The sequence below is a fragment of the Delphinapterus leucas genome, chromosome 2 (genome assembly GCF_059928025.1).
Source record: "Delphinapterus leucas isolate spDelLeu-1000000601 "Yukka" chromosome 2, BTC_Dleu_Yukka2, whole genome shotgun sequence".
In the NCBI taxonomy this organism is placed as follows: domain Eukaryota; kingdom Metazoa; phylum Chordata; class Mammalia; order Artiodactyla; family Monodontidae; genus Delphinapterus; species Delphinapterus leucas.
Window position 1 is genome coordinate 153,445,809 of NC_143130.1, and position 23,855 is coordinate 153,469,663.

Here is a 23,855-nt window from a genome sequence, read left to right on the forward strand (position 1 = left end):
GAATGGTGACTGGAATCCCAGACTGAGTCCTAGACAATAGTAGTTTTTTACTGCTGAAAACTGGAGCGCTGCTCTTCTAGCTTTTTCTAGCAAGGACACTGTCTTCAGAGGGTGCCTTATCTGGAAGCCCAGGATGTGAAGTGGACAAAAGGGAGCTGCTCTTGGCCTCTTCCTTTTAGCTCCCTGACCTCAGCCCTGCAGCCTCTCCGGGGTCCTCTGCAGGGCACCCTTCCCCCTTGGCTCTGGGCAGCAACATTTGCAGATAATGGTGGATGACCTCATGGGGTCTGCCGCAGGGGGTCTCCAGGGCTGTGTCAGCCCAGGTGGACGAACCACACAGAGGGTAGCAAGGACTGAGGGGGGGTGCCTACGGGTTATCGATGTCATCCCGCAGCACGTTGAGGGTGTAGTACACGCGGCCCCGGAAGTAGAGGCGGTGGAGGTGCTCGGTGAGGTCCTTCCTCCAGCTCACATACAGCAGGTTGCAGGTGAACTGGTCAAAGCTCTTCAGCTGTGCAGCGGGGGAGACAAGGGGAAGGGAGAGGTGCAAGTCTCTTTCTACCAAGTCTCAGCTCCAAGCTCAGGCTGGCGGAAAGCCTCTGCTGACCAGTCCCAGCCCATTCGGCTGTCCACTCAGCACTTGAGCCTGTTAGAGCGTCAAGTCATGGGATTCATCCCTTCCTCATTCACTCATGTGTTTATTGACTGCACCAAATATTGAAGGGCTTACCAAAGGCAAGGCCTTCTAGCCTCCTCTACAGGGTATTGTCTTACATCTCCAGAGCACATGAGCTTCTGGAGATTGGGAACAATATCTTCTATTCCACTTATGTTCTTACTTTTTTGTCCCCCAAAACTTGGCACAGGGTTTGAATCCTTAGGTGTTTACTGACCGAAGACCCATCAAAAGTGCCAAAGTGTGATGAGAAGTGGCTTCCCCAAGAAAACAGGTAGTGCAGCCTGACAGAGAGCATTAGGCTTGAGTCCTAAAAGAGCCCTGACTCTCATCACTCCGTTTATGGAGCCCCTGTACGCTAAGCACGAGGGAAGTAACAATGAGCTCACAGTCTAGTGAGGGCACAGACAATCACAAGGGTGTAAGGATTGTTAGTGCAGAGCTGAACTCAAAGGATCAGGAGTCGAAGGGGCAGAGTTTGGTGGAGGAAACATGAAGGACAAGTTGAGGAGGACTTGAAGGAGGTGACAGCGGAGGAATCGTGAAAAGTGAGCAGATGTTAAGCAAGTGAACAAGGGGTGGGGGAAGGAGGCCATTTTGCAAGAGAGCAGCAGGTGCAAAGGCTGGGAGATGTGACAAGTGCCAGGCTCAGGCACAGCCTCGGCCCCCCCCAGAGGACAGCAGCAGCTCTGGCTGCTGAGCCGAGTTTTCAAGTGCTCTGAGCGCCCTGAAGCAAGAGTTCTGGGAATGGAAGGGACAAGGATCATTTCCACCAAATGCTGGATTAAACCAGAATCCTGTGGCCAAGCCCTAGGAGCTCGTAACACTCTGGGAATTGGTCCCATGTGGGCCAACAGCAAGATCAATGCCCTGCCTAGAGTTTTGACCCCATGTTCCCAGAAGAGGGAGGGAACACACACCCACAGCTTGGTTCCTGCTTACTGGTGGCTAAGTCCACTGGGCACTGGAGAGGCATCGCACTAGGCTGGAGAGGAAGAGAGACACAGGGAGAAGACCTTACCATGGAGTTGAGGACGATGAGCACAACAGCCAGGAACGTCAGGGTCTTAAACCCATTTAAATCTTTGTTTCCTAGCACCCCAAAGTACTGACTGGGAATCAAGCCAACCCGGTAGATCACCAGTTGTTCTGGGGGGAAGGAGAGGAGTCAGGAATCAGTGATGAGGGCTGAGAAAAGACAAGGGAGGCTTCCTCTTGAGGCCTTGCCTCATCAACACCCCACAGAAGGAGAAGGACCTCAAACCAGGGCTGCCCTCCCCCCCACCGGCCTGGGCTCATTCACTCACCCAGTAGGGCCACACACAAAAGGGTCAGGAACATCAAGGCATTCTGTGATGACCAAGAGGGAAACAAAACCTTCTGTATCTGCAGGAACCGCTGGAAAAATTGCAGATCTAACCTGGGCCTGAAGAAGAGAAGCAGGAGAAGCAGAGTCCTAAAAGGACAACGGAGCCTTAGAGAGCAGTTACCAAGCTTATCTACAGCTGTTGGTGGGCAGGGCGCAGGCCATGCAGAAAGAACGGTTTACGAATGCTGAAGATGGTAGGAGGGAAACAGACCAGGGGATAAAAAGGAATTTAAGTTGATAAATGCTATGAAAGGTTATTTACCAAAAACCTATAGCTAAATTAATAAAGAAACTTTAGCCACATCCTCTTTTTTGGTCACAAACAAGACAAGGAAACCCACTACATCAAGAATTTTAAGATCCTGGCTAAAGCAATAAAGAAAAAAAAAGAAATGAGGTAAAAGGAATGAAAGAAGAGATTAAATTGTCATTATTTTCAGATGATGTGATCATTTACATAGGAAACACAGCAAAGCTATAGACAAAATGTTAGTGGGACTTCCCTGGTGGTCCAGTGGCTAAGACTCCACGCTCCCAATGCTGGGGGCCTGGGTTCGATTCCTGGTCGGGGAACTAGATCCCACAGGCATGCTGCAACTAAAGACCCCGCACGCTGCAATAAGGATCCCGCACACAGCAATGAAGATCCTGCATGCCTCAACTAAGACCCAGCACAGCCAAAATAAATATTATTTTTTAAATAGACAAAACGTTAGAAATAAAAGGAGTCCAGCAATGTTGCTAGATACAGGGTTAACACACAAGTATCAATAACCAACAATAACCAACTAGCAAATATAAAGAAAATAAGATGTCATTTACAGAAAAAAAGTACAGAAAAACCATAAAATATCCAGGAATTAACTTTAAAAAAGAATGTATAAGACAGTTTGGAGGAAAAACCGAAAGCTCTATTATAGGATGTGAAAGAAGACTTAAATAGAAAGACTTCATTTCTAATAGAAGTCTGTAACTGCAATGCAATACCAGTCAAAACCAGGAGTTCTTTAAGGAACTGTATATGGAAATATAAAGGTCCATGAATAGGTCAGGACAACTGTGAGGAACAGGAAAGGAGGAGGAAGAAACCCACCTAAACCATCAGGTTATTAAGACATATCATATTACAGGGTTGGAGTAATAACAAAGTGTGGTATGAACACAGGAACAAAAAGACCATGGAACAGAAAGACCAAAAAGAAAAAATTCACCTATGTTTACGTGAGCACATAATAGAGATTATATCACAAGAAAGGGCATATTAAACACACATTATATGCCAAACCCATACTACGTGCCCAGTACTGTTCTACACATTTTATGTGTATTAATTCATTTAATAATCACAACCTTAAAGATGAGGAACTGAGGGTAAAAAGGTTAAGTAACTTGCCTTGTCACCCACCTGATAAGTGGCAGCCTTAGGGTTTGAACACAGGCAGCCTGGCTCTGTGCTCTTAACTACGCTATACAGCTTCTCTAATTTTTAATTATTAATTAATTTGTCATTAATTGAAGACGGTAGAGGAAAATTTAGGTCATTACCTCAAACTATGTATAAAAATAAACTTTAAAAACTCCAAATGGATTAAAAATCTAAATGTGAAAAGTAACATTACTTAGTTAATAGAATGTAGAAATATCTTAATGAAAATATAATGGAAGGTATTTCTCAAATAAGACCCCCAAACCACAAACTATAATGCAGGAAAACTAACAGATTTAACTTAGAATTAAGTATTTTTGTTCAACATAGTGCCACAGATTAAAAGACTTGGAGAAGTTACTTGCAGAGTGGAAAATAAACAAGGTAATAAAATCTAGTCCATATAAGTAATGACTGCATCAGGAAGACAGGAAATCCATAGAAAGTGGGAAAAGGATATAAATAAGGGGAAACCCAAATGCTTAATAGAGGAAAATTAACACAATGGGACACCACCTTACACTAATCAGGTCGATAAACATTAGAAAACCAAACAATACCAAACATTGGGCGGCGGGGTAGGGTGTCGGTCGTTAAGAAGAAACAGGAACATTTAAGCAATGCTGTTGAGAAGTTGGTGTGACCATTCCAGAGAACAAATTTAGCAGAATTAAGTGACCTAGCATCCTACCCTGGGATGGATACTCCAAAGATCACCCATATCCACAAAGGAGGCAAGAGATGCTTAAAAACTGGAAGCGATCTAATTGTCCGTCACTAGGCTAATGTATACGTAAACTGGGGTCTAACGCACTTAGGTAGCACCATGCAGCACTCAGAAGTGAAAACTAGATTATTATACCATGGATGATCTCAAAAACACCATGTTGAGTAAAAAGTTAAAAAAAAAAATCACAGTATGTTATGAGGGCGGAAGGTGCTCCTTCCCCACACAGCCCCGAGTAGGGCGCCCCGAGGCCCGGTCCTCCTCCCCAGCCGCCCTACTCACCGGGCGCCAGCCCGGGGCGCGGGCCCCCGGACCGCCATGACCCGGAATCCGACCGACGCGGGAGCCCGGTAGCCCCCGGGTCCGCTCAGGGTAGAGTCCAAAGAACTCGCTGCCGCCGAAGAGGGGAGGGGCCCCGGCACCCGGCTACCACAGAGACGGGCGGATAGAGAGGAAGGCGCAGGGAGACGCAGCCGCTCCCGGAAGCGACCGACTTCTCGAAAAGAACCACGGTGCTGAGTCTGTTGACCCGGCGCCTAGAGCGCCCCCTCCTGGATATGGGAAGTTTCCCCTTTGGCAAGAAGTAGCCGAGAATGTGACTGAAGTATTTTAAACTCTGAATATAGATGTTTCATACATTCTCCCAAAGAAGCCAGAGTGATCTTTTAACAACATGTCAGGCTTCCAATTTCAGTTAGAATAAAATCCAAACGTTTCCATGGCACAAGTGATCCGGCCCTCTCCCCTTGGTCTTCATTGAACAGGCCTCTCTATTTTGGCCTCAGGGTCTTTGCCTGGATCAGTCTTCTCCCTAGCCTAGAGCTTTCAGTGGCTGGCACATTCTCATCATTAGTTCAAATGGCAGCTGCTCACCCAACCTAGACCATGCTGTCCTTGCCCCATCATTCACTGTTGCATTATACTTTTATTTTCTTCATAATATTTATCGCTGTCTGAAATCATCTTGTTTCGTTGCTTATTGTTTGTCTTCCTTTATAGGAATAAGTTTCATTGAGCAGGGACTCTGTCTTGCTCATTGTTGTATTCCCAACATCAAACACTGCTAGTACATAGTAAGTGCTTAATAAATATGCTAAATGTTGAATGAATGAAATGCTTATTAAGTGGCTGATCACAAGCAGCATGATCTCACAGCGCCCTAAATTTGAACCTGGATGTACCTTCCCACCTTCTTTCAATCCTTATTAAGTGTCAACTATATTCCAAACACTCAACAAGATACATGTATCACCTGTCTTCTTGGAGTTGCCAGTCTAGCTGGGAAGGCCAACCAGTTGACAGTTTTGGTTGTCTTTATGAAGCGCTATGACAAAGTGCTATACAGCAGGGTTTCTCAACCTTGGCACTATTGACTTTTTGGGCCTGATAATTCTTTCTTTGGCGAGTGGAGAGACTGTCCTGTGTATGGTAGGATGTTGAGCCGTATCCCTGGCATCTACTCACTAGATTCCAGTAGCACTGCCCCAGATCCAGTTGTGCCAACCAAAAATGTCTCCAGACATTGCCAAATGTCTCTTGGTGGGTGGTGGGGAGGAGCAAAATCCTAGCCTTGTCCCAGCCCCCAGCACTGAAAACCACTGTCGCAGAGCCATAGAGAGGGCCATCCGACTCAGGATGGGGAAAAGGAGAGAGAAGATAACTGAGTGATTCCTCGACATGGCAAGAGCTTAACTATTCCCAAGTGTGATTTCCTAAGTATGTCTTGGTTACTTTGAAAATCAAACAAATAGGGCTTCCCTGGTGGCGCAGTGGTTGAGAGTCCACCTGCCGATGCAGGGGACACGGGTTCATGCCCCGGTCCGGGAAGATCCCACATGCCGCAGAGCGGCTGGGCCCGTGAGCCATGGCTGCTGAGCCTGCACGTCGAGAGCCTGTGCTCCGCAATGGGAGAGGCCACAACAGTGAGAGGCCTGCGTACCACAAAAAAAAAAAAAATCAAACAAATAAACACATCAGGATACAATTTCTGAAAAATTAAATAAGGCAACAAGAGTATCAAGGCGAGCAACCTCACCTTGCTAGGGAAATCCAGGTTTGTAGCTCTTGTTGCCTTTCACTCTCAATAGTGTTCTGCTTTGGGGTTTGTCCCAGGGTTCTTAATGCTGTCTATTACTTTAAACTTTACAAAATGCTATATATAACATATTGTTCATTAATATTTCAGTTTATATTTCTAAATTATCTTTTGAATAATTTCCAACACTTTAATCCTGAAGCGGAGTAGTGGGAAACCTAATGAAATACCTAAAATTAAAAAAAAAAAATTCTTGGGACTCCCCTGGCGATCCAGTGGTTAAGAGTTTGCCTTCCAGTGCAGGGGGTGCAGGTTTGATCCCTGGTTGGAGAGCTAAGATTTCCTATGTCTCGTGGCCAAAAAACCAAAACATAAAACAGAAACAATATTGTAACAAATTCAATAAAGACTTTAAAAATGGTCCACATCAAAAAAATCTTTAAAAAGATTTCTTAATATCAAATATCCTGTTAAAATTTCCAATTGTAACTCTGATATTTCCCTTTTTTTTTTTACTTAAAAAAAAATCAGGATCTAAATAAGGTCCACGCATTGCAGTCAATCAATATGTCTTTTGAGACCCTTATAATCCATAGGTTCCTCCTCCATCACCTTAGATTAACCACTGTCATCTCTCTCCTGTTTTGCAAAAACCTCCTAATTGGTTTCCCCACTTGAATTCTTGCTACTGTTCTAATGCAGTTCCTACACAACAGCCAGGGAGACTGCAAAAATCAGATCAATACTTCGCTTAAAAGCCTTCAGTGGTACCGAAGGCTCTAGGTGCCCTCGCTCTACCAACCACAACCTTTTTAGGTGCTGCGAAACAACCTAGTGCCCTCCATTCTTCTGTTGATCTCTAACTCTTCCTTCATCTCCAGTGTAATGTCCCTTCCCGAGAAAGCCCTCTCCTGACCACTTTCTCTAAAGAAGGACTCTATTATTCCTTCCAATAGCACCGCATTTTTTCTCCTCATGGCACTTATCGAAGCTTGTTATTATATTTTCATTTTGTGAAAATGAAAACTTTCACATAACTTTATTAATGCCTCTCTCTCCACAGACTACCAGCTGCATGAGGGCAGGGACCATGTCCACTGTATACACCATTGTCCAGAAGCACTTAGTAAGGGCACAATAAATATTTGTTGAACAAAGATGAGCAAGACAATTCCTAACCTCACAAAACACACAGGCCATTGTCTCTGCTCATACTGTTTAATACTAGGACTGAAATTCCCCTTTTCCAGCTACCAGACTTGGGGCTACTTCCTCTCTCATACAAAGACAAAGGGTTTTTCTTTTTGGTTAAAGAAAAAAAAAAGGAAAGCAATTTGATAATAACTATCAAGCTTTAGATGATGCCATGGCTTCACTTCCAGGTCTTCTCTTATAAATATGTTTACACAAGAGCACAAAGGTTAATCGCGAGGGTGTTTCTGCAGTGTGGTAGGTAGGTAATAGCAAAACCCTAGAAACAACCAGAATCTCTATCAAGGAGGAAAGGGTAAAAAAGTATGACAATCACTTTATGGAATACACTTTGCATCCCTTAACAAGAATGAGAGAGGCTGCATTGCCATAGTGGTTCAGAGTATGGGCTTCAGAGCCAGATTGCACGGGTTCAAATCCTCGCTCTACCGCTTAATATCTGTGTGACCTTGGGCAAGTTGCCTCAGTTTCCTTATCAGGGAGCTGTGGGAAGTATCTAAACAGCACCTGGCAATGATCAGGGCAAAATGGTGTACTATATAGTAGCATGGGAGAAATGCCTATGTTGTATTGTCTCAGTCATTTTTAATTAACTAGTTTAATGGAAAAATTTAAAAACACATGATAAAAAAATTCACACAGAATCATTAGGCATATAGTGAAAAATAAGTGTGTCTCCTGCTCCAGAGACAACTACTGTTCACAGTTTCTTAGGAATCTTTACAAAAATGTTTCATGTAAATGCAAAGTTATATGTGTGATTATTTTTCACATACACACACACACACAAACACACAGCCTTACCTATTCCTTTTAAACACTCTGCCTTGAAGCTTGCTTTTTAGATTTTAGAGTGTATCTTGGAGATACTTCCATATCACACAGACCCACCTCATTTTTCCCCACTGCATAGTGCTCCACTGTATAGAGAAACTTTTTTTTTTAATTTCTTGGCCGCACAGCATGAGGGATCTTAGCTCCCCAGCCAGGGACCAAACTGGTGCCCCCTGCAGTGGAAGTGAAGAGTCTTAACCACTGGACCACCAGGGAAGTCCCTAGAGAAACTATCCAGTTCCCTATTGCTGGACATTTTAGTGGTTTATAGTTGTTTGCTATTACAAAGAATGTTGAAATGAATATCCTTGATTAATTTTAAAAGATGGCATACTCCATATTTCATTTGAAAAAAGCATATTTGTGTGTGCATGAGCATTTAAAATGATTAGAATCTGTAGGAATTAGGAATTTAAAATGATTAGAATTTTTAAAATGATTAGAATCTGTAGGAATAAGGAATTCAAGGAATGGAGAGAGCAAAAGACGTTTGAACGAAAGAGCCTGTGCATTTAAATGGGTTTTTTTTGTTTTTTAAGTGTGACCTGCACAGTAAAACCTTCCCAGAGGTTGTCTCTTAATAAGAAAAAATCACTTCATCTTCTGACCCTCGCAGCTCCTGGTTCACACCTCAGTAATAGACAGAGTTCTTCCTTCTCATCTCTCCTGCTAGCCTGCCAGTCATCTTCATGTCCTGTAATACTCAGTCCAGTGCCTGGCACGTAGGTGTTCACTAAACAGTTCTGGAATGAATGAAGCGACTCCTCTGACCCCAGTTTGCCTGCATATAAAATTAGGACGGTAAAGTGGACCCACAACTCATGGCCGTCATGGGAAATTATTGAGCAATGTGAATGCTCTTGAAAAAGATGAAACAGTGTGTAAAAATACTCAAGAATAGCCACTGAGGGGCTGCCCTGGTGGCGCAGCGGTTGAGAGTCCACCTGCAGATGCAGGGGACACGGGTTCGTGACCGGGAGGATCCCACATGTCGCGGAGCGGCTGGGCTCGTGAGCCGTGGCTGCTGAGCCTGCGCGTCCGGAGCCTGTTGCTCCGCAACGGGAGAGGCCACAACAGTGAGAGGCCTGCGTACCGCAAAAAAAAAAAAAAAGCCACTGAATCTGAAACTTATCCTATGGGCTGACCAGGTCAAAACACCTGCGGTGTAGCGGGTTCAAAGGCTCATGGCAGCTTCCCCACAAGACCAGCCTGTTAAATTTATTTTCTGACAAAAGGAGGACAGAGCAGGAGGGATCGAGTTGTTAGCCAAGCAGAGCCCTGCTGTCAGGTCTTTTAGATCTGAAATCATCTGGGCCTGTTCCACTCCAGAAGTAAATCATTTTGGAAAGATTTGCCCCCTGAGCTGTACGTCTGTTAAAAAGTTGAAGTTTTCATATTAGAAATCACCCAAGGGTTGATTTGATTTCACCCAAGGACAACTCCTTGATTGTAGAGTAAACTTAAAGGAGCGAGGAGCTGAGGCGGACGAAAATAATTCATTCAACTTTCAATAAATGTTTACTGAGCACCTACTCTCTATGTGCCAGGCATTGTTCTAGGTGCTAGTGATACAGCAGTTTCAAAACAAAAAGTCCCTGCCTTCAAGACCTTAAGCAGATACAAGGACTTCCCTGGTGGTCCAGTGGTTAAGACTTCACCTTCCAGTGCAGGGGGTACGGGTTCCATCCCTGGTCGGGGAGCTCAGATCCCACATGCCTCACAGCCAAGAAACCAAAACATAAAAAAAACCCAGAAGCAATATTGCAACAAATTCCATAAAGACTTTAAAAATGGTCTACATCAAAAAATCTTTAAAAACAAAAGAAGACCTTAAGAAGATACATATAATAAACCAAAAAAATGATATGAAATGTAAATCATAATGTTAAGAAAACTATAGTGGGTGTCCCAGGTTAAATCCTTTGCGATGCACACCCTGAGATGTTTAGCACCTCAGTGGCCAGAGAGAATGTTCTAGGATCACATGTGTGGAAGGGTGGGGAAGGAAGCAGGATTGGGCACAGGGGGAAATCAGGCTGAGAGGCGGCTCGGATGACAGCCTCAGCAGACTCCATGGGGATCTCCAGGGCTAAAATGGCCCATCTGAGTTGCCTCCTTTCTGCTTAGCCCCACTCAGTTCTTGTATGTGGGCTGCCTAGGGAAGGTCATGACCTTGGGCAAGTCCGCTCTGTGGCTGAGGCAATCCCTGAAGGGGCTGACAGCTGAAGGCTGTCTGCTTACTACACTCCGAGCAGCTGGGGTGACAATCTTTCCTCAAGGAAGGAACTCTGGGCTGCACACCTCTGTGTCCGTCACACAGGCTGCGGGGATCCGGGTGGCAGTGCTCCTTGGGCGAGAGTGATCAAGGAAGGTCTCTCTGGTTGGGTTTAAACAGCAACCCTGAGTGAAATGAGGGAAGGAGCCATGTAGATTCTGAAGGAGCTGGAATGCAAGTAGGGAAACCAGTTAAGAGGCAATTCTGGTATTTCAGGTAAGAGGTAGTAATTGTTGAGATTACAGAATAGAAGCTGTAGAGAAGTGTTTCCCAACCAGGGTGATTTTGCCCCACCCTCTCCACCCCGCACTACCCAGGCCAGGGACTTTTGGCAATATCTGGAGATATTTTTGGTTGTCACCACCAGGGATATGCTCCTGGCATCTACTGGGTAAGGCTAGGGATGTTGGTAAGCAACCTACAATAATGCACAGGACAGCTCCCCAGAGCAAAGAATTACCTGTTCCAAAATGTCCAAAGTGCCGAAGCTGAGGAATCTTGCTTTAGGGAAAGTGACAAGTGTTGAATTAGGGATGTATTTTGAAAGTAGACCCAACAGGATTTGCGTTTGGATGTGGGGAATGAGAGAAAGAGGAGTCGAGGGATTCCAAGGTTTTTGGTCTGAGCAACGGAGTGAATGATGGTAGCATTTACTGAGATGGGGAGCTCTGGGGGAAGAACAGATTCTGGGTGTGGAACAGGTAGGTAAATCAAGGGTGTGTTTATCAACAGGTTAAATCTGAGACGCCTATTGGTGATGTTACTTAAGCAATTGTCTGTTTGAGTCTGGAGCTCAGGAAAGATGTCTGAGCGGGAGCTGTAGATGTGGGGTCATCAGAAGAAAGGTGGGATTTTAAATCATAAGAGAAAGAGATCACCTCGTAAGAGATCACCTAAGGAGTAAAGGCAGGTAGAGAGGCAAAGAGGTCAGAGGACTGAGCCCTTTGGGAATCCAATATCTAGTTGGAGAGGAGGAGGGAGAGCCAGCAAAGGAGATGGGGAAGGAGCAGCAGGGAGGTAGGAGGAGAAACACGAGTGTGGTGTCCTGGAAGCCAAGGAAAGCAAGCACTTCAAGAAGCATGGTTGGCTCAGCTATGTTGAATGCTGCTGAGGGGATGCAGGTGAGCTAAGAATTGCCCACTGGGATTGCATCACGGAGCTTGTCAGTGACCTTGACAAGAGCAGGCTCCATGGAGTGGGTTTGGGAGAGAGAAAGAGGTGATAAAATGGAAGTAGGGGTTATAGGCAATTCTTTCAAAGAGTTATGCCATAAGAGGGGAACAGATAATATGCCAGTAGTTAGAGGAAGATATGGGGTCAAAGAAAGATATTACAACACATTTGCAGGCTGAAGGGAAGATCTAGTGGAGAGGGGAAAATCGTTGATGTTAATCTCTGTTGCCTACTTACTACATCTCAGGAGCTACATTAGGCATTTCATATGGAATTTTTTTGGCCAAGCCGTATGGCTTACGGGATCTTAGCTCCCACACCAGGGATTAAGCCTGGCCCTCGGCAGTGAAAGCGCAGAGTCCTAACCACTGGACCGCCAGGGAATTCCCTGTATGTATTATTTAATTTAACCTGTACATCAAATCAATGAGGTAGACTATAGTGTTTTCCCCACTTCACAGAAGTTAAAACTGAGGCATGGAGAGGATCGGTTGGTTACATGGCCACGGTCACATGGCTAGTGAGTGGGGGAAGTTGGAGGTAAACAGGATGTCTGGCTCTGGAGCCCAAGTTCTCACTTTCTTCTTCATCTGAATTCATTTCTTATTGCAGATTGTAACCACTGGCTAAAGTTTATTATCATTTGTTTCCCCCTTCAGAGGAAAACAAAACTATTGACCCTTCAATACTCAGCTGAAGCTGATCTCCTGGGTTTTGTGTCTGACTGCTCCCACCGTGAGCCCCTCTGCTTCTGGAGCAAACCTCGATCTATCATAGTCTCTAACACAGCCCACCCAGACCATCACCCACCTAATTGTGTCTGTTTACTTTGTCAGTCTCCTGCAGTGAAGCAGGAGCTCCTCAAGGACAGGGGCTGTGTCTAATTCATCTTTCTATTCTTAGTTGGCAGGACAAGCCCTCAAACAATAAGTATTTGTCAAGGAGTTGAATGGATGGATGATCGAACGAATGTAAAAACTTATTAAGAATATTGGAAGCCATAAGACAGCTGAGTATGGGCATCTAAATGTACAAGCTGGATACATACAAAAGTGATCTCAGTTCAGAGGAGTGGGGGCTTAAGGGTGAAGATGCTTGTTAAGAAGGCCTCGCGTCCATACTAGTCAGTATGTCGAGATGGAGTCCAGGAGTTAGCACAGGAGGTTTCTTCCCTTTTCAAAGAATTCCATGGTCTTACCACTGGAAGCCCAGAGAATCAGGAAACTTGGGGTCCAGTCCACATTCACCCCTTACTATCTGGATGGGATTGCCAGATAAAATAGTGCATGAAATATTTGATGTTTGCGATACTAAAATATATTCATTATTTATATGAAATTTAAATTTAACTGGGCTCCTATATGTACATTTGCTCAATCTGGCAAACTTCCAGCTGGTAACCTTAGCCAAGCTGCATAAAACCCCCTTAAGCTTCAGTCTCTGTATCTATAAAATGGAGAAATTTGAGCTTTCCTTATTGGCATGAGAATTAAATAAGGTCTTCAAGTAGAGTACTTAACACAGCAAACGGCACATGGTAAGTGCCCAATAAATGAGATAGTCGGCTTCGTAACATTTATTTTAATTTCCTTCTCTTCTAGAGCATTAACGTATAATCCATCAAATAGACTTACGCAGAGCTTCTCAGGAATGCGTCAGTTAAGTGGTCAGTTAATATGAGTTTGGGCAGCTGGCTAGGATGGTGAAGTATAGAGAGTTTGAGACTCAGTCCTGGGCCCCAAAGAGGGTTAATGGAGGATCCGAATTCTCATTCAGCCACTCATTTCTCAGTCAGATCTTGGAGTTTCCCCACATCAGCACACCAGTAAAAGAAAGATGTGATCCTTCCAGAAACCAGTAGAGGGCGGAGTGTGTGCGTTTTGGGATAAAACTGGGATACAGCAGGATCAGTCAAGTAGCACCAGCAGCAGGTTTTCACGTTCCTTTAGAGAACAGCGGAGGGCCCGAGAAAGCCCTGAGGAGGATACTGGCCAAAGGCAGTCAGCGAAACCCCCAAACCACCAAGTAAATCAGCCTATAGAGGACCAGCCCCTAAGGGCGGTTTTGGGCATACACTGTGTAGAAAGAAAAAGAGACTCTGTATGTTGAAAGATACCAAAAAGCCAAAAGCAGGTGACAGCCAACAGAAAAAATTGCAAATTGTATAAGAATTCCAGAATGCATAAAGGTGTCCCATCAATTGTTAAACCAAAGACAAAACCAAAAACAAACAAAAACACACCGAAAAAAGATTAATCTCTCTAGCAACAGGGAAATAAAAATTGAAACAACATTGCAGGGAGTTTCTGCCTTATTTTCCTATGGTTATTAAAGGGAATACCTATTCTGTGCCAGGCATTGTGCTAAGAATTTCCTAAACATTAACTCAGAACTTAATTTGTCAAAAACCTTTAGAAGCAGAAACACAGTATTCCCATTTTACCTATAGAAAACTGCTGCTCAGAAAGGTTAGTAACTTGCCTGGAACGCACTCAGCTGGGGAGGGCAGAGCAGGGTTCGGACCCAGGTTTGCATGCTTCCAAGTCCTTCCTCTCCTCACACTGGTTTTTTTTAGGACTTCGGTTCAAGCAGTATCTAATGCTTGAATATGGTGCTTTGGAGAAGGCCCTGGAAGTTGTGAACCCCAAGCAGCCAAATAGGAATGGAAAAGTAAAAACAAACAGAAACCTCAGAAAATCCAACAGCCTTACGAGCAGGCCTGGGGAAACAGATTGGAAAGTGGGGATTTGGGGGGTGGTGCAGGGAACCAGTTGATGGCCTCAATTTTAAGCGAGATGGAGTCTGGCAGGCCTGAAGGTCCACAGCCTTAGAGGCTGGAACCCAAGGAATCTGTTTGTCGTCCACTGCATGCTGAGTTGTAAATTCTCATTTCTAAACCTTCCAGGGCGGAGTCTGCAGCTCCCTCCCCCATCTCGCACCTGCGGGCAGCGGGGGCTCCAATGAATGGACAAGTTCCACGAATTCTTGCCCCTTCCCCCACCTTTTACATAGCCAAGCCGTGGGACAAAAGGCGCCCGGGGCCTGGGGCTCCTTCCCCGGGCTCCTGCCAGCTCCGGGGAGTGTCAGACGGCTGGAGCCGCTCCACACCGCACCATTTACATTTTTTACAGCCTCCCTCCCACCCCCCACTCCCCTCTTCCTTAGGGCCATGGCCAGGGCCACAGGTCCTCTAGGCCCCGGGACTCTCCTTATAGTTCCCTGGAGGTTGAGGGCAGTTGCCTGTGAAGCAGAGAGCCAGGGCAGCAGGAATACAGATGGGGCTCCATGCTGGGTCCACATCCTAGAATCTAGGGCTGAAGGTGCAGGTCCTTTGTTCGGGACGATTTATTCCACCCGCCCGGCAGCAGCAGCCAGAATTTGCTTCCCGGTTCCTTGTAAGCCTGATTCCAGGCCCCACAGAGTGACTTCCTCGTAGGATATGGGTCCCTATCTTTCTTGCATAGCTCCCTAATCCACTGATAAATGCAGCTACTATTTATTGAGCACCTACTGCGTGCCAGGGACAGTGCAAAATGCCTGTGCATCTGTTCCTTCATTTAATTCTCACAACAACCCCAGGTGAAATAAGTGTGGACCCTATTTTCCAGATGAGGAAAGAGGTTCAGACAGGAGAGGTGTGTCCCCCCGGGCCTCCACGCAGTAAGCGGCCTATCAGTTGTCAGCAGTAGTGCCAGGATATGAACCCAGGTCTCCTCATACCCCCCCACCTTGACTGTGAGTCTGAGGACCGATTGGGCAACTCCTTCCTCAAACTCTCTTGCACAATCCCTCAGTCCCTGCTGTTTACCTGTTTACCAGGTGGCTCTAAAATCGGACAGACCATCATCCTGATCTTTCCTGATCCTTAGGGCTGGCCCCACCTGGGCTCCCCTTGCCCTCCTAGGTAGCCTCCTATAGAAGCCCACATTTTGTTTCAAATAGTAGTTCAGTAGGACAGGCCAGGAAAAGGGACAGTTATTCCTCACGTCTGTGAAAAGCCCTGTGGAGATTCAGGTCTTGCTCAGATTTGCTGCTCCCTGACCCTCCTCCATCTCTTGCAGGCCCTGCCCTTGTGGACTGAGGCCAAGCTTCAGACAAAATGAGGGCCAGCTGATTCTAACTGGCATGTTCCACATCTTCTGATAGCCCCCCAAGGCGCCTCCAACTTCCTAGGATATGGGCCAACACATCAAAAGGCGCCCTGCAGGGAGAGGAATGAAAACTCTGGAACCTAGCCACATCCTGCCTTAGAGAGAAAAGCTGAAATACAGCCACGGAGGTGATCATGGTTTCAGTCAGCCCAGCCAGCCCTTGGCGTCCTCAAAGGGCCCAGCAGTCCCATCCCTTAAAGGGCTCAGAACCCACTTTAGCCACAATAATTATATACACTGCACGTACCCAGCAAATGACAACACAAAGTGCTTCCTTCATTCATTTACCAAAACACAGAAATAAATATGTAAGTATCTAAATACTTCTCTACATATTACCTTCTTTGACTAAGCATTTCCACTTTGTGAATCTTACAGAAATGTTTGTACAATGTGTGCAAATATGTCTTTTCACATTGTTTGTAACAGGGAAAAAGTGGAAACAACCTAAATGTCCAATTGCAAAGAGTTGATTAAATACATTATCGTACATCCCTACAATCAGGTATTCGGCAGCTGCTAAAAGGTGTGAGCTAATTTTATACGTACCAACAAGGCACGTAACCCATGACATACTGTTGGGTGAAAAGAAGCAAGTAGCACAACAATATATAAATGTCATTCCTCTTTGTTTAAAAAAATGTATTTATTAAGGTAGAAGGTAGATAGATAATTTTTTTAACCTGAGGATTTAGGACAGCGGTTGTTACCTTAACTGCACATTGGAATACCCAGGAATTAAAAAGATCCAGAGGGGACTTCCCTGGTGGCGCAGTGGTTGAGAGTCCGCCTGCCGATGCAGGGGACACGGGTTCGTGACCTGTTCCAGGAAGATCCCACATGCCGCGGAGCGGCTGGGCCCGTGAGCCCCACGGCTGGGCCCGTGAGCCATGGCCGCTGAGCCTGCGCGTCCGGAGCCCGCGTACCGCAAAAAAAAAAAAAAAAAGATCCAGAGGCCCAGGCCCACACCAGACCATGTACCAATATATCACAATCTCACAATCTCTTGGGGGGGGGGGAGAGCTTTTTAACTTCCCCAGGTGATCCCAATGAGCAGCCAACTTGGGAAACGCTACCTTAAAGAAACAGAAGGAAGGAAAGGTTGACTCAGAAAGGAAAATCAAGTTGTAACCTCTTTACATGAAATTTAAACAGATATTACCTACTCTGCTCTTTCTGGGAAAAGAAAGGGGCTGCACTGAGTTAGTTGAGTTTAGCTCTGAGCAATGCCAAACTTTTTGATGACACCTGAGGGGTTCTAGAAGTTGACCACTTGACTTCAGGAGATGAAGTCTCCAAGGGCAGCAGGAAGGTTAAGAGCCCGCATTGCTGCGCCTTCTGAAGGACGTGGGCCACCACCTCATTAGTAAATGGGAACACAAATGAAGCACTTTGCACAGCGCCTGACACAGTGGCGGTGCTTAACATATGGTAGCTTATTTCTTTTCAGGAATGGAAAGAGCTCAGAGATAATCTTAGTGCCTGCTGAGTTCCAGGCACGTATATATGGTGTCCTGTAATCCAAACAAGCCTGAGGCCAACATTCATATACCTATTTTACAGATGAGGAACCTGGGGCGTACCGGGGTTGGTATCTTGTCAGAAACCAGAATTAAAAGCCGGTTCTGTCCAACTCTATATTTTGTACTTTGCTTACCACACTCTGTCCCTTCTTAGGGACCTTTTGGGCAGGGATTTAACTCTGATTAGGGCTCTCATTTTTAGACTCACTATTCATTTACCTTCAGAGGAAGGGAATGTGTGGCTGAAGTTACCTGGGATCACTCTGCTTAGAGATGATAGGACACCTTAAAAGACTGTGCCCAAAAGTGGTCTGGAAGGCCTGAAGTTGAAGCCACACCATGAAAGGAAAGGAAAGTTCTATCTCTGAGCCCAAAAGGAAACGTTATGGGCTTTGGGCATTTGTTCTGCACTGCACATGGATGCAGGCAGAAGACCCCTCCAATCTCCCACCCCAAATTTTCCATTCCCTCCTCCCTCAAAGCAACTGCCTGAGCCTGGTTTTCACATCTGTGTTTCCTGGCCTGGCTGGCGAGTTTATCTTCGCACCTCAGAGGATTTGGTTCTGCTCCCGTTCGTTTTCACTTCCCTTGAAAAAGGGAGGTGCTCTTGGGCTTTGTCCTGTTGTCTCTTCCTCCTCCTTTTCACACCACTTGAATCAAGTACAGCAGTCAAAAACAGGGACTTATTGAGTATCCACCTTAACCAGCACTGTGGGTAGCACATCGGTCCTGGAGAGTCTGCCTTAGATCACCAGTACTTCCTCCACCTGGAATCTCTGCTCTATCGTCTCTGTTTCCTGGGCCGTGCAACCCCCATGCCACCTCCTCTAGGAAGCTTTCACGGATCTCATCTACTCCATGTCCTTACAGCACTTGCACACCTCTCCTGCATGGCTTTCCATATCCTGTACTTCGTTTATGGCTATTTGTATGTATGTCTTCCCCACTAGACTGAACATTTCCTTGAAGGCAGAAACAATCTTTTCTTTTTGGCTGAGCTGTGCAGTTTTTGCAATTTTAGTTCCCCGACTAGGGACTGAACCCGGGCCCTCGGCAGGGTGCGGAGTCCTAACCACTGGACCACCAGGGAATTCCCACAATCTTTTCTTTATCTTTGTATTCTTCAAGAACCTAACTCAGTGCCTGGCATATTAAGAAAAAAAAATTCATACGGTTGTTTGCTTAAACTCTTTCCAAAAAAGGATTTTAAGTGCCTTACTGAAATACATAAAGAGTAACAGAAATGGGACTGAAGAAAAGCAAGGGTAAAGAAATCATGGAATGAGAGTGCTTGCTTTGGCAGCACATATACTAAAATTGGAACGGTACAGAGAAGATTAGCATGGCCCCTGCGCAAGGATGACACGCAAATTTGTGAAGTGTTCCATATTTTAAAGCAACTATACGCCAATAAAAATTTTTTAAAAAAGAAAGAAATCATGGAATGAGAGCCCATAATAACAACAAAAATATTTGAGTTCTTACTAATGCTGAGCACTGTTCTAATTGATTTACATGCATCACCTCATTTAATCTTTATAATAATCCTGGGAGGTGATTACTGTTATAATTATTTTACATTTGAGGAAATGGAGGCACAGAGAGGTTAAGTCACTTGCCCAAGTTCACACAGTGGGATGTGAACACAGGCAATGTGGTTTCAGAAGCTGTGCTCAGGGGCTCCCCTGGTGGCGCAGTGGTTGAGAATCCGCCTGCCGATGCAGGGGACACAGGTTCATGTCCCGGTCCAGGAAGATCCCACATGCTGTGGAGCAGCTAGGCCTGTGAGCCATGGCCGCTGAGCCTGCGCGTCTGGTGCCTGTGCTCCACAACGGGAGAGGCCACAACAGTGGCCTGCGCACTGAAAAAAAAAAAAAAAAAAGAAGCTGTGCTCATAACTGCAGCCCTCAGGATACCAACCACAGACATTCTGTGTGTAGAGCTGGGTTATGAATCTGGCTCTGAGGTTTCTAGCAGTCAAAGCCAAGAAGAGAAGGCGTTTAATGACAGGAGTGATTGTATTTATTAGAAACAATAAACCAAATCTTTGGGAGAAATGCAGCTTTTTGTAACCTTGAGTCTGAGAGAGCTCATCAAGAAGACACTGTTTTTCAAACTTTATAAGTTAATCTTCCATGGGTAAAAATTGTTAAACTCCCCAATACAGGTATATTTATACATATGCACTGATGAACTAATATATTATGTGCATTGTAAAACACAAAAATAGAAATTGAAAAGAATGAGAGAAACTATAAAAACACATGGAAATTCTGCTGAGGACCATCTTGTACACTCCCTGGGCAGACACAGGCCCCTTCTGAGTTCCCTGGTATGGTAGGTGATTCTATGGGATGGATTCTGGCAATAGATAACAGTGGCTGACTTCACATCACCATTTCTTATAACAACAAAAGCATGACACAGAAAATGCATTTCAGCGACAGCAGTTCTAGAGGGACCAAAATAATGTCCAAATGAGTACATCTCTGATTGGCTGGTTTGATCTAGTAATAGATATTTTATTTATTACATATATAAAACTAATATAATATATAACTTAATTATATATATATTATATATGTATAACTAATATCAATTGATCCTTTTCTGTATGACAGTCATTGTACTAGATGCTTTACTCATGCTCCCCATTTAATCCTTATTGCAATCCTTTGAAGTAATTATCAGTATAATCACCATTTTACAGATGAGGAAACTGAGGCTCAGAGAGGTTAACTGGTTCATGGAGTAGAGCTGGGGTTTAGACTCATGTTTATTAGATTCTGAAGCCAACGTTCTTAATCACCTTCTCTACTCCACAGAAAATTTGAATATAGATGGTTTTAAACAGTAGTTTCCCCCTTTTACAAATCCTTTTTATTTACCAAAAGAATGCATTCTTGTGGTAAAAAATGCAAACAAAACTGAAGTGTGCAAAGTAAAAAGGCCACCTTTTCCCACAAACAAGCTCACCAGGGTTTCCCCTGTTAGTCTACTCTTTCTAAAGTCTTCTAGACTTCTTTCTACTCACTGAACATGTGTATATACATATCAATTTTTCAAAAGTAGGATCATAACATATATTTTACTTTGAACTCTCTCTTTAACGTGGCTATCTTTCCAGGGTGGTTCATGCAGATCTGTTCACATATTAGGAGCAGATAACACAATTGACTACTTAGCCCTCTCTTCTTAAAATATTCTCTCTGGGTTTTTCTTTCTGCCTTTTTTTTTTTTTTTTGGAACTTTGCAAATACTGTTTACTTCACTGAAACCTGGAGATGGGGAAAAGGTATGTGAAAGTCTGGGACACCGAGCCTAGGAGTGCATATTGACAAGGGCGACATACAGGGACAGGGTGCTGAGGGCCAGCAGTGCCGTCCAGCTGCCCAGGGAACAGAGGTGGACGAACATCTCCATGACAAAGGCCTTGTAGATGCTAAGGAACATCAGTAGGAGGACTGCTGGCTGGAAAGTGTGGTACAGGTCATAGCATGTGATCATTCACACCTGGGCAGATGCGACGACATAATGGATCAGACAGATGTTGGAGTCAATGCTCATCTGGATGTGTTTCCAGTCAAACTCAGTGCCCGAGCTCCAACCCAGAGGGGGATGTAGCAGGACATAATGAACTTGGCAGTGGCCCAGCCCAGGGTAGCAACCATGATCTTGTATTCCCCCTTGCCGGCATTCTGGGACATGACAAGGTGTCTAAACCTTGTCTATCAGGTCTGCCACAGCCATGCTGGCCTTCATGAGCTCCCCAATGAAGTCATAGATGCCGCCTTCCCAGCTGGGAAAGAAAGTGGCCAGGAACAGCATCTTGCACAGCTGCACGAATAAATAGGTGACCCCGACCTGGACGCACTTCCAGAAGGCGCTGTACTCAGACAGCCTGCTGCACTTGTAGGTGATGAAGTAGGGGAGAAGAAGGCCAGGGCGAAGCAGTCCCCAAAGGGGAATAGTGTCATGGCGCCCAAAGGGGAATAGTGTCATGCCCAGCCCGCCGGAGCGCACCTCTCTGCCTCAGAGGCCTGGCGCCTGAGCCTGGGCCTGGCGCCCACCTTCCTTCTGCCTCTTTTTTCTTTTCCTCTGGGTGACTCTGAAGTTTAGTCCTTTTTCTTTCTCCCTTCTTTTCCTTCTTCTTCTATTCCCTTGCCTCTAGAGCTTATCCATCTATATGCTAACAACTCCCAGACTTACTTCACTCTTTACCTGGAACACTGCAATTTTCTCTATTTTCAATTTGCTTTGTTGTTAGTTTTAAGCCTATTGGAGGATGTATATTTGCATTTGCTTATACTTACAAAAAGAAAGTCTGGAAGGAAGTTAATGAAAGGGGTTACCTGTGTGTGGTGGTGGGGAGTGGAGGGAATTGGGAATAAACTAACCAAGATCAAAGGCACCAGGCTTGAGATTACGAACAGAGTAATTGGGAGAACTTGGGTTTGGCCTGTGGTCTTGTCTCTCCTTTACGGATGAAATAGAGGTGACAGAAGAAATGTAATGAACTTGGTGGGGAGAGGACCACAAGGCCTTAAAACCTGGTCTGAGGCCTAGCTGTTCCAGTGGGGTACCTGTGCCTGTTTCCTTGGGACAGGGGAGGGTTAAGTTATCCACAAGCCTTCTTCCTTGTCCAGGTGAATTCCCCAAGGGCACCTGCAAAGGCCCTGTAAATAAAGCAGGTGGCAATCTAACGACATAGCCCACCCTTAGCAAGCTCTCCTCCTGGCTAAGGATAGGGCAGCCTGCCCTTCGCCTAAATGGGAATGCTGCACGTGGTAAGTTTCCTTCCCCTTTGCTTCCATAAAGTGATCCTCCCATTAAACAAAAATAGATATTCAACCTTCCTATTATAAAACTTATCAAACACATCAAAACTGAGAGAATGGCATAATGAACCACCTTGAATGAATAGTAAAATGAACCCCTGATTCAATAATTATTGACATTTTGCCATATATGCTTTACCCTTTTCTTCCTCCCTTCCTTCCTCCCTTCCTTCCGTCCTTTCTTTCTCTTCCTTTTCTTAAAAATCAGGTAACAAAACATCAGTGTTTAATGGCAAACTTTTTTTTTTTTTTTTGCAGTACGTGGGCCTCTCACTGTTGTGGCCTCTCCTGTTGCGGAGCACAGGCTCTGGACGCGCAGGCTCAGCGGCCATGGCTCACGGGCCCAGCCTCTCCACAGCATGTGGGATCTTCCCGGACCGGGGTACGAACCCGTGTCCCCTGCATCGGCAGGCGGACTCTCAACCACTGCGCCACCAGGGAAGCCCTTTTCCTCTGATTTTTAAAGAGCAAATACCTAAAGTCCTACCATTTCAACCCGAAATTCTTACAAACATATCTGAAAATTTAGGACCTTTTCTTACTATTATCACCTCTAACAAATTTAACATTAATTCCTTAGAATATTATTAATTCCTTAGAATACGCTAATACCCAGTCTATATTCAAATTTACCACAAAATTAAATGACTTTAAAGCCATAAAGAATGCCAGATCGGAGTTGCAAATGAAACCAGAGAAGCTAGCATCAACCCAGCAGTCCTCTCAGCACAGGTCTCTGAGAAATGCCAGTGTCCAGGAGTGAGGGGCATTCCTTGGGAAAAGCAAGTAATAGTAGCTCTTATTGAGCACTTACTGTGGACCCCCCTGTGCTGTGGCTTCTGACTGGAAGAGATGACATTAGCTCTCTGTGTGTCTTCATAGTACTGAATATAATGCCTACATAGAGTAGACACTCAACTAATTGAGATGTGAATTGATCATCATACCTCCCTGGTGTTAAGTGTTTCTTTGCAGCGAAGGAGTGACTTCACTGTTTAATTCAATCATTCGAATAAAGTGGATATTATTATCCCTATTTTACAGAGGAGGAAACTGAGGGTCAGACTTGTCTAAGTTCCCTAAACTAGAAAGTAGAGGAGCTGAGCTTCAACTCAGGTTAGTCTGACTCAGAGTCTGAGTGGTCATCTGTCTTGGTAATAACCAAGGGACTCTGATAGGCGTAGTAAAGGCCTGAGTCCGGGGTAGAGTCCTGGGCAAAGAGAGGGTAAAAGGGCACGGGGGGGGGGGGAAGAAGAGAAAGGAACAAAGAAAGGAAGCCAGGAGATTATGATGTCATGGAATTAAAACTAGCAGCCATTGGATAAAGAGCCATGGTATACAGTGAACACAGGTATTTGTTCTGCTGTGGAATGAATGAGAAGCTTTTGAACCTCAACCCTCAAACTCCTGAGTCAGGTCCATGGACATCATTATGTACTCAGAGCTAGCCCAGGATCTGGCCCATACTAGGAGCTCAAATGTCTGTTGAATGAATGACAGTGCATGAGTGAATGTGTGAGTAAATGAATAACTGAATAAATGATGGACTAATGTGTAAATTATTTAATAAGGCATTGAGTGGCTTCATTAATTGAATGACAAATGGATGAATTCTT

General features: G+C 45.0%; 1 protein-coding gene, 1 non-coding gene and 1 pseudogene across 10 annotated transcripts in view; 1 reads left to right on the top strand and 2 right to left on the bottom strand.

Moving 5' to 3' along the window:
- Window positions 1–4,686, bottom strand: part of ABCD4 (ATP binding cassette subfamily D member 4) — a 34,119-nt gene extending 29,433 nt beyond the window's left edge. For 7 of the 9 annotated variants that reach the window (XR_002644953.2, XR_016392217.1, XR_016392216.1 and 4 more), the window contains exons 1-4: window positions 4,481–4,618; window positions 1,984–2,102; window positions 1,698–1,825; window positions 372–511 (exon numbers count right to left, since the gene is read on the bottom strand). Coding sequence is in view for 6 of the 9 variants with exons in the window: in XM_089907952.1 (XP_089764078.1) it covers window positions 372–511; window positions 1,698–1,825; window positions 1,984–2,102; window positions 4,481–4,518 (425 nt within the window). In the remaining 3 variants the exon portion in view is untranslated. Of the gene's footprint in view, window positions 1–371; window positions 512–1,596; window positions 1,826–1,983; window positions 2,103–4,480 lie in introns of all 9 variants that reach the window. The other 2 variants (XM_022576559.3, XM_022576561.3) reach the window with 2 other exon arrangements.
- Window positions 4,687–18,688: 14,002 nt separating this feature from the next.
- LOC115802935 (U6 spliceosomal RNA) lies at window positions 18,689–18,795 on the top strand. Its single transcript, XR_004023523.2, has one exon. It is a non-coding gene; the product is annotated as a U6 spliceosomal RNA (small nuclear RNA).
- A 1,927-nt stretch (window positions 18,796–20,722) lies between these two features.
- Window positions 20,723–21,646, bottom strand: LOC111175956 (BOS complex subunit TMEM147 pseudogene; annotated as a pseudogene).
- Between the last annotated feature and the right edge of the window lie 2,209 nt (window positions 21,647–23,855).